The 17,274-nt window shown below is 44.1% G+C and overlaps 1 protein-coding gene across 2 annotated transcripts in view; it reads right to left on the bottom strand.

Annotated features, from left to right (window-relative positions):
* Nucleotides 1-11,044, bottom strand: part of LOC118366246 (protein bicaudal D homolog 1-like) — a 34,977-nt gene extending 23,933 nt beyond the window's left edge. The window contains exon 1 of one of the 2 annotated variants that reach the window (XM_052491941.1): nucleotides 10,207-11,044. In XM_052491941.1, coding sequence (XP_052347901.1) covers nucleotides 10,207-10,422 — 216 coding nt within the window. In that variant the 5' untranslated portion in view covers nucleotides 10,423-11,044. The remainder of the gene's footprint in view (nucleotides 1-10,206) is intronic. The other variant, XM_052491942.1, reaches the window with a different exon arrangement.
* Nucleotides 11,045-17,274: the final 6,230 nt, after the last annotated feature.

The following is a 17,274-nucleotide window of genomic DNA, read 5'->3' as shown; positions in this document are numbered from 1 at the left end:
TATGTGTGCCCACGCCTCGCATACACACAGTTATGTACTGTATCCATCTCCTCCCCATCAAACCGCCATACGTCCACAGATAATCACGCAACACAGCCCATGAAGAAATGACCTATCTATCATATGAGGTGTTTTTGCAGGTTAACTCTCATCAAACACTGTGCATGAGCCTCAGAATCAAATCAGCACAATATACCTTATCCTTACTGCGTGCCCTGTTTGTATGCCCCTCTCACTGTGTCCTGATTAGCTGAGTTAGAGAGTTCGCTAGCTAAGGGTTAGCAGCACATGGCTCAGCAGCCTTAAACAGATACTAATCAATACAGGGCCCAGGAGGGCTGCAGACGTGGGAGACCCATTGTTCTTTGAAGAAGGAGCCCCACTGCAGTACAACACAGGCCTTCTGAAGTACACCCTCTCTGAAAGAGAACCTTGGGTTGGGTGGACAGGACCAGGAACAGAACAGGAGATAGGCAGGGTGGGTAGATTCTGTTCTAATCCAGCTTGAGCACAACACGTTTAACTGATAGTGAGAGAGCGATCTCTCTGTGTCTCTGTTTTGCTTCCTCCCTAGTCTCCACCTCGGTGCATCATGCCCGTGTGTGTGTCGCGTGCGTGTAATATGATGGTGTCCGATCATGCATGGATGGTATTCTGAGAAGTGTCTGGAGGGATGGAAGGAATCTTTCAGTCAGGTCACATCGTCTCCCCCTTCCCTCCAACCACTACATCAACAACCACACTAGGAACACTTACGAGATACTGTTCTAAGCCACCCTCTCAGGAGTCTAAGGGTTAATTATGGGAGAGCCACCGCCTTGTTGAATTATTCAGCCTATCCCTGTGCTCTATGTGGGTAATACAGACTGACATCAGGCATCCAGAGTTTTTCCCAGCCATCTCTTAAGTGCCTGTGAACATGTGACCAAGAGGAAGAATCCATCATTTAATGAGAGGCAGATGGCACCCTAAAGGGCTCTGGTCAAAAGTAGTGCACTATGTAGGGAATATGGTGCCACTTGGAATCAGGCCAAATACAGTAGCTGTTGAAGAAAAGTTAGCCTACCGATAAGGGACTTCATCCACTCTGGGGTTTGAAAGGTCTGTGAGACTTTAGCCATTCAGTCAAAGTAGGCCTCATTTATTTTTTTTGCCCACAGTGAATTGCTCACAATAAACTGAAAAGATTCCTTGACACTACAGTAAGTGTGCAGAAGAAGTTCTCTTAGCATTTCAGATCATTCTGCAGTATGATCAGATGAGGGATAGATTCCCAGCCAACTACACTATACCCTACAGTGGTCAAGACATAATGCATTTGGCTAATGTTCTTTCCTAATAGACCTAAGTCATTCTCCTCGCTCTGAGAGCCAATGATAGACGGTCAGTAGCTATACCGTAACTCACACTAATGCTTTAGCATACACATGCAGACATGAATCCATTTGCTTCCTGTCAATGTAAGGTCCAGGTAGCAGTGACTCTCGGACGATGTTCTAGGATCAGCTTACACATTCTAAAATGAACCACGGGGCCTTAGAACTGACCTGGGATCAGCGTCTAGCGACAACTTGATTATATACAGTATACTCTGTCAAGCTAGAGAAGGACGCATCCCATTAGTTGTTTGTGTATGACATAATGGGAGTTTAGGGTCTGGCATTTCGGATTTTGCCTGACTGCAGTGCTAATGCACGCTGAATTTATCGTCGTTTTTTTACAATCAACCGCAAAACCCTTCCCCCTACTTCCCCTTTAACAGTCCTTGCTTCCAACGCGTCACCATAAAACCCTTCCCCATTTTAAAACCCCCTTCACAAGGGTCACACATGAATCATTCATCTCTCAATGCAAGAATAGAGACAAGCAGAGAGACAATGTAGTCCAACAACCTCATTACACTCTCACTGATAGTCTTTATATTGTTCAACACTAGACTATTGGACCATAAGGATGGCGAGACGGATGGATTTAGGAAAATGTTGTTGGTGAGAATATAGTCGACAACACAGCAGTACTGTAGGTGGGCTAGGGCCACAAAGGTGTGTGTGTATTATGTATAGCAGAGAGGAATATGGGGCAGACTTAGATACAGGTGTGTGTATGTGGCATGATGTAATGTGTGTGTAATGTATAGCTAGCTATAGAGTGAGGGAGGCTTCACAGGCTTAGATAGAGGAATGTATAGCAGAGAGGTGTAGATAGCCTGTTTACTCCACCGAGCTCCTCCCAGACACTAGTGCACTTTACATAGGAAATGGAAAACTCACTTCAAGTACTCTTAACATGATATTCCCTAATCACTTCCACCCTGGCCTCTCTCTCTCTCTCTCTCTCTCTGAGTTTGCTAAATGAAGTAGCCCTGTAAACATACAACACAGAACATATACAATGAGCTCCAAAAGTATTGGAACAGTGACCCATTTGAAGTTATTTTGCCTCTGTACTCCAGCACTTTGGATTTGAAATGATACAAGTGCAGACTGTCAGGTATTGGGACAATGTCACTTAAATGTGCATTAAAGTAGTCAAAAGTTGAGTATTTGGTCCCATATTCCAAGCACACAATGACCATATCAAGCTTGTAACTCTAAACATTTGTTGGATGCATTTGCTGTTTGTTTTGGTTGTGTTTCAGATGATTTTGTGCCCAATAGAAATAAATGGTAAATAATGTATTGTGTCATTTTGGAGCCACTTTTATTGTAGAATATGTTTCTAAACACTTCTCCATTAATGTGGATGCTACCATGATTACGGATAATCCTGAATGAATCGTGAATAATAATGAGTGAGAAAGTTACAGATGCACAAATATCAAACCCCCACAAAAATGCTAACCTCCGCTGTTGTTGTGATGATGGAAGGTTAGCATGTCTTGGGGGTATGATATTTGTGCATCTGTAACTTTCTCACTCATCATTATTCACGATTCATTCAGGACTATAATGACACAATACATCATTTAGCATTTATTTCTACTGAACACAAAACAATCTGAAACACCCTCAAATGAAAGTCGACAGCATTTTAACCTCGTAGTAATTGTATCATTTCAAAGTGCTGGAGTACAGAGCCAAAACAAAAGAATTGTCACTGTCCCAATACTTCTGGAGCTCACTGTACTACATAGTACTATAACCTACTCTTTGAAAACCACTTCCAATTTAAGAAATGAATGCACCAATTCCTAGATGGAGTGAGTGTACGTTACGTTCCTAAAGCAAATCAATAAAATGAGCGGAGCCTAAATATACCTCCCTTCAAAACCAATCTGATGGGCTACTGTGGAGCAGGCTGATTAACATCAAGCTGTCAGTAGATCTTTATTGCCAAGGCTGGTCCTTCTGGGTCCTATCCCGTTGTTAACCAATGGCTATTACATTATACCAGGCCTTCTGAAGAACTCAATTACCTAATGATTATATTATACCAGGAGTCAATTACATCATGTTTTAGAATTAACAGAATTACTTAAGACGTAGCGCAGAAGGCAGACTGTCACTGTAGGTTAATGTCTGAATTAGAAAATGTTGGTTTAAATTCAGGTTTAAATTTGGCTCAGGGAAATATCTAGCATAAACACTTGATAGTGCTTAGAATCACTGACTCCTGCTACCTGTACCTTGAGGAGATCTGGTTAGGTTCCTGAGTTGATCATTAACAATCAGGCTTGTACATTCCCATGAAATGATACTGACTGTCTAGCACAACACTACCATGATGAAAGCAGAGCATGCTATGATGAATCATTTATGACAAACTCTTTCTTTTTCCCTTTCATCGAGTAAAGCTCAGAGAAGGAACACAGTGGTCACGGTGGACTGTTTCCAGTAAAGCTCAGAGAGGGAACACGGTGGTCACGGTGGACTGTTTCCAGTAAAGCTCAGAGAGGGAACACGGTGGTCACGGTGGACTGTTTCCAGTAAAGCTCAGAGAGGGAACACGGTGGTCACGGTGGACTGTTTCCAGTAAAGCTCAGAGAGGGAACACGGTGGTCACGGTGGACTGTTTCCAGTAAAGCTCAGAGAGGGAACACAGTGGTCACAGTGGACTGTTTCCAGTAAAGCTCAGAGAGGGAACACAGTGGTCACGGTGGACTGTTTCCAGTAAAGCTCAGAGAGGGAACACGGTGGTCACGGTGGACTGCTTCCAGTAAAGCTCAGAGAGGGAACACAGTGGTCACGGTGGACTGTTTCCAGTAAAGCTCAGAGAGGGAACACAGTGGTCACAGTGGACTGTTTCCAGTAAAGCTCAGAGAGGGAACACAGTGGTCACAGTGGACTGTTTCCAGTAAAGCTCAGAGAGGGAACACGGTGGTCACGGTGGACTGTTTCCAGTAAAGCTCAGAGAGGGAACACAGTGGTCACAGTGGACTGTTTCCAGTAAAGCTCAGAGAGGGAACACAGTGGTCACAGTGGACTGTTTCCAGTAAGGCTCAGAGAGGGAACACGGTGGTCACGGTGGACTGCTTCCAGTAAGGCTCAGAGAGGGAACACAGTGGTCACGGTGGACTGTTTCCAGTAAAGCTCAGAGAGGGAACACAGTGGTCACAGTGGACTGTTTCCAGTAAAGCTCAGAGAGGGAACACAGTGGTCACAGTGGACTGTTTCCAGTAAAGCTCAGAGAGGGAACACAGTGGTCACAGTGGACTGTTTCCAGTAAAGCTCAGAGAGGGAACACGGTGGTCACGGTGGACTGTTTCCAGTAAAGTTCACAGAGGGAACACGGTGGTCATGGTGGACTGTTTCCAGTAAAGCTCAGAGAAGGAACACGGTGGTCACGACGGACTGTTTCCAGTAAAGCTCAGAGAAGGAACACGGTGGTCACTGTGGACTGTTTCCAGTAAAGCTCAGAGAGGGAACACAGTGGTCAAGGTGGACTGTTTCCAGTAAAGCTCAGAGAGGGAACACGGTGGTCACGGTGGACTGTCTCCGGTAAAGCTCACAGAGGGAACACAGTGGTCACGGTGGACTGTTTCCAGTAAAGCTCAGAGAGGGAACACGGTGGTCACGGTGGACTGTTTCCAGTAAAGCTCAGAGAGGGAACACGGTGGTCACGGTGGACTGTTTCCAGTAAAGCTCAGAGAGGGAACACGGTGGTCACGGTGGACTGTTTCCAGTAAAGCTCAGAGAGGGAACACAGTGGTCACGGTGGACTGTTTCCAGTAAAGCTCAGAGAGGGAACACGGTGGTCACGGTGGACTGTTTCCAGTAAAGCTCAGAGAGGGAACACAGTGGTCACGGTGGACTGTTTCCAGTAAAGCTCAGAGAAGGAACACGGTGGTCACGGTGGACTGTTTCCAGTAAAGCTCAGAGAAGGAACACGGTGGTCATGGTTGACTGTTTACAGTAAAGCTCAGAGAAGGAACCCGGTGGTCACGGTGGACTGTTTCCAGTAAAGTTCACAGAGGGAACACGGTGGACTGTTTCCAGTAAAGCTCAGAGAGGGAACACAGTGGTCACGGTGGACTGTTTCCAGTAAAGCTCAGAGAGGGAACACGGTGGTCACGGTGGACTGTTTCCAGTAAAGCTCAGAGAGGGAACACGGTGGTCACGGTGGACTGTTTCCAGTAAAGCTCAGAGAGGGAACACGGTGGTCACGGTGGACTGTTTCCAGTAAAGCTCAGAGAGGGAACACGGTGGTCACGGTGGACTGTTTCCAGTAAAGCTCAGAGAGGGAACACAGTGGTCACGGTGGACTGTTTCCAGTAAAGCTCAGAGAGGGAACACAGTGGTCACGGTGGACTGTTTCCAGTAAAGCTCAGAGAGGGAACACGGTGGTCACGGTGGACTGTTTCCAGTAAAGCTCAGAGAGGGAACACGGTGGTCACGGTGGACTGTTTCCGGTAAAGCTCACAGAGGGAACACAGTGGTCACGGTGGACTGTTTCCAGTAAAGCTCAGAGAGGGAACACGGTGGTCACGATGGACTGTTTTCAGTAAAGCTCAGAGAGGGAACACGGTGGTCACAGTGGACTGTTTCCAGTAAAGCTCAGAGAGGGAACACGGTGGTCATGGTGGACTGTTTCCAGTAAAGCTCAGAGAAGGAACATATTGGTCACGGTGGACTGTTTCCAGTAAAGCTCAGAGAGGGAACACGGTGGTCACTGTGGACTGTTTCCAGTAAAGCTCAGAGAGGGAACACGGTGGTCACGGTGGACTGTTTCCAGTAAAGCTCAGAGAGGGAACACAGTGGTCACGGTGGACTGTTTCCAGTAAAGCTCAGAGAGGGAACACAGTGGTCACGGTGGACTGTTTCCAGTAAAGCTCAGAGAAGGAACACGGTGGTCACGGTGGACTGTTTCCAGTAAAGCTCAGAGAAGGAACATAGTGGTCAAGGTGGACTGTTTCCAGTAAAGCTCAGAGAGGGAACACAGTGGTCACGGTGGACTGTTTCCAGTAAAGCTCAGAGAGGGAACACAGTGGTCACGGTGGACTGTTTCCAGTAAAGCTCAGAGAGGGAACACGGTGGTCACGGTGGACTGTTTCCAGTAAAGCTCAGAGAGGGAACACAGTGGTCACGGTGGACTGTTTCCAGTAAAGCTCAGAGAGGGAACACGGTGGTCACGGTGGACTGTTTCCAGTAAAGCTCAGAGAGGGAACACGGTGGTCACGGTGGACTGTTTCCGGTAAAGCTCAGAGAGGGAACACGGTGGTCACGGTGGACTGTTTCCAGTAAAGCTCAGAGAGGGAACACGGTGGTCACGGTGGACTGTTTCCGGTAAAGCTCAGAGAGGGAACACGGTGGTCACGGTGGACTGTTTCCAGTAAAGCTCAGAGAGGGAACACGGTGGTCACGGTGGACTGTTTCCAGTAAAGCTCAGAGAGGGAACACAGTGGTCACGGTGGACTGTTTCCAGCATGCATGTCTGTGCTTAAAGTAGCTTTCCTTCTGAACTGAACCTGGTCTAAATGAGCAATGAGGAACAGTTTAGTCCAGATCACAACACATCAAGAAAAACCTAAAGAAGTGGATGCCTGATACTTTACCAATTGAGCAGGTACCAAGCCTGCATACTGCCATATGTCTCAAGTATAACTCTGCACCCCAAAGTCAACTGTCAGCCCCAGTGAACCAATCAAAGCTCAGCTTCAGGTTAAGACGTGACAGTTTATTCAGTTACTTCAGGTCTCAGGGAAGATGATGAGGCAATTCTAGCTACAATGACCTTTTCCCTGCAACACCAACTGGACCAGACCACTGTGTGGAAGACTACTATCCACATGACTAGTAAAAGTAGGACATCGACCTTTTCTCAAAGTGGTAAAGAAAACCTATTATTACAGCAATGTGAGATAACTGTCAACAAATAGTCCAATCTAGATAGATCATTCTGCGATCAGTATAGCCCTTTCTCCAGTAGCAGCAGCGGTGGTATGCCTGAGAAACATAGTGATCGATGGGAGTTAATTGAGATTAAATTAGGTATTGAGCTGACTGATGGAAGCCTAGTCCAGATGAAGACTTTCTCTAAGGATGAGTGGCCATGGCCAAGGGAGAGAGGAGAGGAGAGGGGGTGGAGAGGAGGAGAAGGGGGACAGAGAGCAATAGAGAGAGACCTGGAGCTGGTGTAGCAAATGGGGATGTGTGAACTTTACTCCTCAGCCTGAAGTGTCCCCACTCGAGCCGGTTAATAGATAGCTTTTCAGCAAGCAGTGTGATGTCCTTCACGGTATCACAGGAAACAGAACGAGGTGTGGGGGGTGGAGATAGAGAGAGTGGAAGATGGGGTACTGCAGAAAATGCTGAGCTGATTGACATCTAAATACACATGGTTTAAACTGCAGATGACATATGCGCAGAGTGGACAGGACAAGTCACAGGCATGCCTTCATTATTGGCTGCCTACACCATGTCCAAAACAATCTAATAGCGCTTCAGAATGTACGCCAAGTTCACACACACTCACACACGCACACGAACACGCACACTGACCTTCAGTTACTGTAAATGCATTGTCAGCTGCCTACAGACACACCCGTCTGTACTATAGCTAACAAACCAGTGAATGAATACTGCCATAAGACAACGGCAGAAAGAAAACGGCAAAGAAAACACTGTTTGTTGCAGATCGACAGAGTATTTGTAAAAAATGTATTACACCTTGGCACAGAGTATCTAATTAGCAAGCATTGATTATTGAAATGAACAGGAATAAATGACCAATCATGGTGTCACATCCTGACCTTAGTGCCTTTTTTATGTCTCCGTTTTAGTTTGGTCAGGGCGTGAGTTGGGGTGGGCATTCTATGTTTTATATTCTAGGTTTTGTATTTCTGGTTTTGGCCTGGTATGGTTCCCAATCAGAGGAAGCTCTCATTCGTTGTCTCTGATTGAGAACCATACTTAGGCAGCCTGTTTTCCCACTATGGGTTGTGGGTAGTTGTTTTCCATACAGAACTGTTTCGGCTTTCATTTATTTCTCTTGTATTCTGTGTTCAGTTTATTAAATATATTATGGACACTTACCACGCTGCGCATTGGTCTGATATTTCATAGTCCTCGTCAGAGGAAGAAGAAAATCGTTACACATGGTAGTGAAGAACAGACTTGGGTTGAAAAACTATTTAAAATAGCTCATTTACTTTTACATACATTGGAAAGTAAGTATTGAAATTATATATTTTTATTTGAAAAGATGAGTCCATTTTGATGTATTTGGAAATACACTTGGAAAGTATTTGAAAAATTCTAATACACTGACTCAAATACACTCCCATGCATTCACCCAGGTATTTGAAAATCATATTTGAAATAAGTATTTGGTTGACTATTTGGTTTATACAAATAACCATTAAAATACTAAAACAAATATTTGTTTTGGCTGTGGATTTGAAAATGCTTACATTTGAAAATACTCAAATACTCCGATTTTTAAACAACTTTTACGCCAGATACTCAACTACACATTTATTTGAACCGAGGTCTGATGGAGAAATAAGTATTATTATTATATGTAGTGTAAAGGTGAAAAGGCTTGCTTTGATAAGACCAGTAATATAGAATTATGGTTAAATCAAGTTCTGTCAGGCTTCATGATGCTCTTGATTTGCTTTGTAATCTTGTTTTGTTTTTATATCAAACTCTGGTGAATTTGAAAATACTGACTGATTTATTGTGAAGCACGTGTTCACTGGGAACAATCAGAGAAGAAGATGTGGGGAAGAAGAGACACAGACACCAATTCTGAACAGAGAACAAAGGATATGGAGAGGAGCGAGAGAGAGGAGAGAATAGGAGAACAGAGGACAGAGAGAAGAGTGAGAGAGAGAGAGAGAGAGAGAGAGAGAGAGAATAGGAGAACAGAGGACAGAGAGAAGAGTGAGAGAGAGAGAGAGAGAGAGAGAGAGAGAATAGGAGAACAGAGGACAGAGAGAAGAGAGAGAGAGAGAGAGAGAGAGGGAGAATAGGAGAACAGAGGACAGAGAGAAGAGTGAGAGAGAGAGAGGATAGCAGAGAGCACTGTCCGACTCTGATGATTTTAGAGGTGTGAATCTTAGAGCAGGACATGACTAACCCAAATGTGGGTGTGCCACATAGTGAGTCTGCCAGCCAGATAGTACCACTATAATACACCATTCCCTAAGTACCATTCCCTTTCACATATCTACTTTTTGAATAGATGGTTAACACTTCCCCCCATAGGTGTTCAAGTGTATTGCAGAATTCAGTATCTCTTTAAAAATCTGTTGAAAGAGGCATTCAAAAGCTGTTTGACACATAATTAACAACACCCATCCAGGCACGCAAAGTAGCCTACCACAACAAACAGATGACATTCCATTGCACCAAAATGCGCATCAGTAGCACACCTTGGAAAGTCCATACCTGCGTGTCAGACTTGCGCATAGCATCAAGTTACTACGCTACTCCCTGCTCGGACAACAAAGCCCTCTCCGTCCCCTCCTAGTTCTCTGCTGAGGCCTGTGTATCTCTGACAGACTCAGATCCGCTGTGGGGTGTCTGACTGGTGCCAACTTCTGTGGATGAGGCGGGGGGCCCTGCCCAAATCTCGCTGACATCACTCATCCCTTGGAAGGGATGTAGTCTACCCGCTTTGGGCCGAATGAAGTTGAATTGAGGCTAACTAATTAATGCATGTTTACGAATACATTTCCAGGGAGCACTGAACTTATATCACATGGGCCAATGTTTATGGTTAACTTAGGGTGTTATGTAATAGCGTGTTTTAAGTGGTTGATACCTCTTGTAGCTGTTCCAGCTCCTGTCGGAGCGCCTCTTGCTCGGCCTCTAGATCCGAATATTGCTGCTTCAGGGTCTGGTTCTCCTCCAGAACCACCAGACCGCACTCCGCAGCCCGGATCTTCTCCCGGTTCGCCTCCGCTAGCTCACGGGTCAAACGCTCCACCTCTGCCCGGCACTGCTCCACCGTGTCCCCGCATCCTCCTCCAGCAGCCATCGCCCTCCCTCCCTCTCCTCTCTTCCCCTTCTCTCCTCTCCTCCTCGCCCCTGCGTCAGATGGGCAGAGAAGCGGAGGAAGAAAACAGATGTAGCCTACCAGATAGCAATCTCCTCACCTCCTTCGTTGGAAGGAATCAACCGAAGAGTTTAAAAACGCACGAAAAGGGCGTTAACATCCCTGGAACGAAATGATTGTGAAAGAGAGATGAATCCCTCCATAGCTGATGTGCTGAATTGAACGGTTTCCCCTTTAGGCGTAGTAGGGTCCAGCATCATCCCTTTTCCTCTTCTTTTTTTGCTTATTCATCGGGATGCGGACGCCATCTCTCTATTGCCATGAAGCAGCGGCAAGGTACACACAACTCTCGCCCATCCTTCTGCTGCCTGTGGCTGTGACGTCGACCGTTCACCCGCACATCTCTCCCTCTGCCGTACGGTATGAATACTGCCGGTCACGCTGGGTTGGCCCACAGACAAGGAGGACCATGTTTATGTTGACGATGGCATCTGTTGCTTTTACAACCTTTCTTGACCGTTGCTGATCACGGATTATTAATAAACTAATGTGGCAAGAAAGCTATAGGCCTAATCATTTGTTTTATACCACACCCCTACACCAGGGGTTCCAATCATTTTCACGCAAGGATCCCTGATATATCTGATCTCTATATATACAGTTGAAGTCGAAAGTTTACATACACTTAGGTTGGAGTCAGTAAAACTCGTTTTTCAACCATTTCACAAATTTCTTGTTAACAAACTATATTTTTGCCAAGTCGGTTAGGACATTTACTCTGTGCATGACACAAGTCATTTTTCCAACAATTGTTTACAGACAGATTATTTCACATATAATTCACTGTATCACAATTCCAGTGGGTCAGAAGTTTACATACACTAAGTTGACTGTGCCTTTAAACAGCTTGGGAAATTCCAGAAAATTATGTCATGGCTTTAGAAGCTTCTGATAGGCTAATTGAGATCATGTGAGTCAATTGGAGGTGTACCTGTGGAGGCCTTCCTTCAAACTCAGTGCCTCTTTGCTTGACATCATGGGAAAATGAAAATAAATCAGCCAAGACCTCAGAAAGAAAATTGTAGACCTCCACAAGTCTGGTTCATCCTTGGGAGCAATTTCCAAACTCCTGAAGGTACCACGTTCATCTGTACAAACAATAGTACGCAAGTATAAACACCATGGGACCAATCAGCCGCAATGCCGCATAGGATGGAGACGTGTTCAGTCTCCTTTCTATGCTTCCCTCCTTCAATCCCAGAACAGCAGCAAAGTATATTGTGTAGGAGCTGGAGGATACAGGTACAAAAATATCTATATCCACAGTAAAACGAGTCCTATATCAACATAACCTGAAAGGCTGGTCCGCAAGGAAGAAGCCACTGCTCCAAAATCGCCATATAAAAGCCAGACTATGGTTTGCAACTGCATATGGGGTCCTGGAGTGGTCTAGCCAGTCTCCAGATCTCAACCCCATAGAACATATTTGGAGGGAGTTGAAAGTCCTTATTGCCCAGCAACAGCCCCAAAACATCACTGCTCTAGAGGAGATCTGCATGGAGGAATGGGCCAAAATACCAGCAACAGTGTGTGAAAACCTTGTGAAGACTTACATAAAATGTTTGACCTCTGTCATTGCCAACAAAGGGTACATAAGAAAGTATTGAGATAAACTTTTGTTATTGACCAAATACTTATTTTCCACCATAATTTGCAAATAAATTCATGAAAAATCCTACAATGTGATTTTCTGGATTTTATTTCTCATTTTGTGTACCTATGATGAAAATTACAGGCCTCTCTCATCTTTTTAAGTGAGAGAACTTGCACAATTGGTGGCTGACTAAATACTTTTTTGCCCCACTGTATATATATATATATATATATATATAAGTATTCAGACCCTTTGCTATGAGACTTGAAAATGAGCACAGGTGCATCCTGTTTCCATTGATTATCCTTGAGATGTTTCTAAAACTTGATTGGAGTCCACCTGTGGTAAATTGAATTGATTGGACATGATTTGGAAAGGCACACACTTGTCTATATAAGGTCCCACTGTTAACAGTGCATCTCAATGCAAAAACCAAGGCATGAGTTCAAAGGAATTGTCTATAGAGCTCCAAGACAGGATTCTGTCGACGCACAGCTCTGGGCAAATGTACCAAAAGATTTCTGCAGCATTGAAGGTTCCCAAGAACACAGTGGCCTCCATCATTCTTAAATGGAAGTAGTTTGGAACCACCAAGACTCTTCTTAGAGCTGACCGCCCAGCCAAACTGAGAAATCAGGGGAGAAGGGCCTTGGTCAGTGAGGTGACCAAGAACCCGATGGTTCCTGACAGAGCTCTAGATTTCCTCTGTGGAGATGGGAGATGGGAGAACCTTCCAGAAGGACAACCATCACCAATCAGGCCTTTATGGTAGAGTGGCCAGACGGAAGCCACTCCTCAGTAAAAGGCACATGACTGCGTGCTTGGAGTTTGCCAAATGTCACCTAACGACTCACAGACCATGAGAAACATGATTCTCTGGTCTGATGAAACCAAGATTAAACTCTTTGGCATGAATGCCAAGCATCACGTCTGGAGGAAACCTGGCACCATTCCTACGGTGAAGCATGGTAGTGAAAGCATCATGGCGTGGGGATGTTTTTTAGCGACAGGGACTGGGAGACTAGTCAGGATCAAGGGAAAGATGAACAGAGCAAAGTATAGAGAGATCCTTGATGAAAGCCTGCTGCAGAGCGCCCAGGACCTCAGATTGGGTCGAAGATTCACCTTCCAACAGGTCAACGACCCTAAGCACACAGCCAAGACAATGCAGGAGTGGCTTCGGGACAAGTCTTTGAATGTCTTTGAGTGGCCCAGCCAGAGCCTGGACTTGAACCCGATCGAACATCTCTGGAAAGACCTGAAAATAGCTGTGCAGCAACGCTCCCCATCCAACCTGATAGAACTTTAGAGGATCTGCAGAGAATTATTTGAGGATCTCCCCAAATACAGGTGTGCCTAGCTTGTAGAGTCATACCCAAGAAGACTACAGGCTGTAGTAATCGCTGCCAAAGGGCCTTCAACAAAGTACAGAATAAAGGGTCTGAAATCTTATGTAAATGTAATATATATATTTTTTTATGATTTAAAAAATGTATTGACCTCTTTTTGCTTTGTCATTGTGTGTAGATTGATGAGGGGGGAAAAACAATTGAATTAAAAAGTCAAGGGGTCTGAATTCTTTCCGAGGGCACTGTATATGGTCCCTAATGGGACCTCTGGTGTATTTTAGCCTAGATCCTGACGTGTCAACTGTTATGACCCTATGATGTTTCTTATTATGCTCCAGATAGGCCGCTAATACAGATCATAGTGAGAAAGATGACAGGAAACAATTTCATGTTCGAGCCAGGAGAGGGCGCAAAAGCAGAGATAACATCTCTACAGTAGCCTATTCTTAGTCCTACAGTGCCATCACCTGTTCAAACCAGGAACACAGAAATAAGATGTCAGAGCTGTGATACCCTTATTGAACCACAAGAGGACATACATGCCAAGCTCATCAAAATATCTGAAACAAAGTCCAATTTATTTTCAAATATGAGTTAGAATTATCCATCGTTCTAATGTTGATCAGCTTTCGGTCGCCTACTTCAGTCCATTAGATACTTTTGTTTCCTGATATACTTTTGAAATGAAGTGATATAGCAACAAGCACATCTTATTCAAAACATAAATCAATATACATTTATACAGCGTACCACTCACTGGTCACGCCATAATAAACCAGTTATACAGAACTGTGAAATGAAAATGAAATGTTCCTCTATTTGAAATGCCTGACTTTGATCTTTGGATGTTGGTTAAAAGCTCAGCACTTCAGGCATTTTGGAAACACAGCAAACAAATTCTTGGAAAATTCAATAACACCCCCAAAAATCTGCCAGCCTTTGGCCAAACTGGTGTGTGTGTGTGTTCTAATGTCAGCCTGTGGACGGGGACACATCTTCGCTCATCTGATAAGACTGTTATAATACAGGGTTCACCCAAATTCTAATCGCATGAAAACACAGATAAGATGGGGTGAAAAGTTCAGCAGAGGGAAGAAGTGTTGTTGAGTCAAGGCAAGAGAGCGCCATCGTAAATAGATCACAGCTACAAGGATGGAACAAACCACCTCACTGAAATATTCTGATCGGGGTTCCTCAACTCCAGTCCATGTTTACTCCAGCCCATTCATTGACTCCGACACACCCGATTCAATCACTCAACTAATCATCAGTTGTTTCCCTAGGAGTTGAGAAACATTTAGTTGATCATGTGTTCAGATGGGATTGTAACGATTGTCGTTGGTGGAAGGAGAGGAGGACCAAAGTGCAGCGTGGTACGTGTCCATAATACTTTTAATCCAGAATGAATACACGAACAAAAACAACTAAACGATAACCGAACAGTTCTGACAGGTGCAACAAACACTAACCAGAAAATAATCACCCACAACTCAAAATGGGAAAACAGGCTACCTAAGTATGGCTCTCAATCAGAGACAATGATAGACAGCTGCCTCTGATTGAGAACCATACCAGGCCAAACACATAGAAAACGAAAACCTAGACCTACAACATAGAATACCCACCCACATCACACCCTGACCAAACTAAAAATAGAAACATACAAAGCAATCTACGGTCAGGGATGACATTTCCAGAACTTTGCAGTTAAAAACATAATTCTCAGAGATTGAATTTAAGAGATTTATTGAGAGCTATCGATCTACTATATTTCTATCTGCAACACTGAAACATTTAACCATCTTACACATTTGTGATGACTCTACACCTGGTTGTGTGTCTGTCTCAGATGATGACTGTACACCTGCCCTACCCTCAGACTCACCCCAGGTGAATTAAGATTAGGTAGTACCATTAATGTACCATATATTTAAAGTGCAATTAAACAATTGAATAATAATCTGAAATCTCAACATACTATCCCTTTTATAGGCCCTGTATCATCTGAAATAACCCTCTTTCTATCTTCATTTCTCTCTCTCTATCTCTTTCTCTCTCAAACCCTGGCACTGTATGTGTGGGCTACAGGTCATTTATTGAGTTTCTACGATAAATACATAATGATAATATATAATGGTTTCCTTGGCAATCGTCACCCATTCATTGTTTAAAGACTCGAGAACATTGTCTCTCCTGGGAGAACGTCTCTAGCACCTCTAGCTGGGCTGAGGTGAATGTGCTTCGTACCCGCCGACTGCCGCTCCGCGACACTACTCCAAACACACACACTTTATTGCTTTCTAAATGGAAAGCAGATATCTAACAAACTCTGTAAATGTGTTTGGCCGTTCACTTTAAGTCTATTTACAGGTAACTGTCCAAGTACAAGTTGTCAGCGATTGGGTGCAGAGTGAAAGCGGAGTCAGTTGCAGGACACAGGTATGGAGTAATCCAACTGAGTTTACTCAAAGAATAAAGCAAAATTACACAAATGGAACATACAACAAACCTCTAACACGAACACAACCACCAACGACCGACATAAACAATCACAGACAGAACAGAAATGTATGTCAGATGGCTAAATAGGGAATGTAATGAGGGAATGTAAAACAGGTGTGTGTGTAATCAGACAAAACACAACGAAACAGAAAAATGGATCGGTAGTGACTAGAAAGCCGGTGACGTCGACCACCGAACACCACCCGAACAAGGAGAAGGGCCGACCTCGGCGGAAGTCGTGACACAAGTAGACCTTGACAGTAACAGAAACTGTTATGACAGGAAATAAGTTGTTATTTGTGCACTAAATGGGGGTAACCTATTTGCAACATAGCTACACAGTAACATAGCTACACAGTAACATAGCTACACAGTAACATAGCTACCCAGTAACATAGCTACACAGTAACATAGCTACACAGTAACATAGCTACCCAGTAACATAGATACCCAGTAACATAGCTACACAGTAACATAGCTACACAGTAACATAGATACCCAGTAACATAGCTACCCAGTAACATAGCTACACAGTAACATAGCTACCCAGTAACATAGCTACACAGTAACATAGCTACACAGTAACATAGCTACCCAGTAACATAGCTACACAGTAACATAGCTACACAGTAACATAGCTACCCAGTAACATAGCTACACAGTAACATAGCTACACAGTAACATAGCTACCCAGTAACATAGCTACACAGTAACATAGCTACACAGTAACATAGCTACCCAGTAACATAGCTACACAGTAACATAGCTACACAGTAACATAGCTACCCAGTAACATAGCTACACAGTAACATAGCTACACAGTAACATAGCTACCCAGTAACATAGCTACACAGTAACATAGCTACCCAGTAACATAGCTACCCAGTAACATAGCTACACAGTAACATAGCTACACAGTAACATAGCTACCCAGTAACATAGCTACCCAGTAACATAGCTACACAGTAACATAGCTACCCAGTAACATAGCTACACAGTAACATAGCTACCCAGTAACATAGCTACACAGTAACATAGCTACCCAGTAACATAGCTACACAGTAACATAGCTACACAGTAACATAGCTACCCAGTAACATAGCTACACAGTAACATAGCTACACAGTAACATAGCTACCCAGTAACATAGCTACACAGTAACATAGCTACACAGTAACATAGCTACCCAGTAACATAGCTACACAGTAACATAGCTACACAGTAACATAGCTACCCAGTAACATAGCTACACAGTAACATAGCTACACAGTAACAGCTACCAGTAACATAGCTACACAGTAACATAGCTACACAGTAACATAGCTACAC

The sequence above is a fragment of the Oncorhynchus keta genome, chromosome 33 (assembly GCF_023373465.1).
Source record: "Oncorhynchus keta strain PuntledgeMale-10-30-2019 chromosome 33, Oket_V2, whole genome shotgun sequence".
NCBI classification, from domain to species: Eukaryota; Metazoa; Chordata; class Actinopteri; order Salmoniformes; family Salmonidae; genus Oncorhynchus; species Oncorhynchus keta.
Note: the sequence above shows the minus strand (reverse complement) of the source record. Positions and strands in the feature narration are given on the sequence as shown.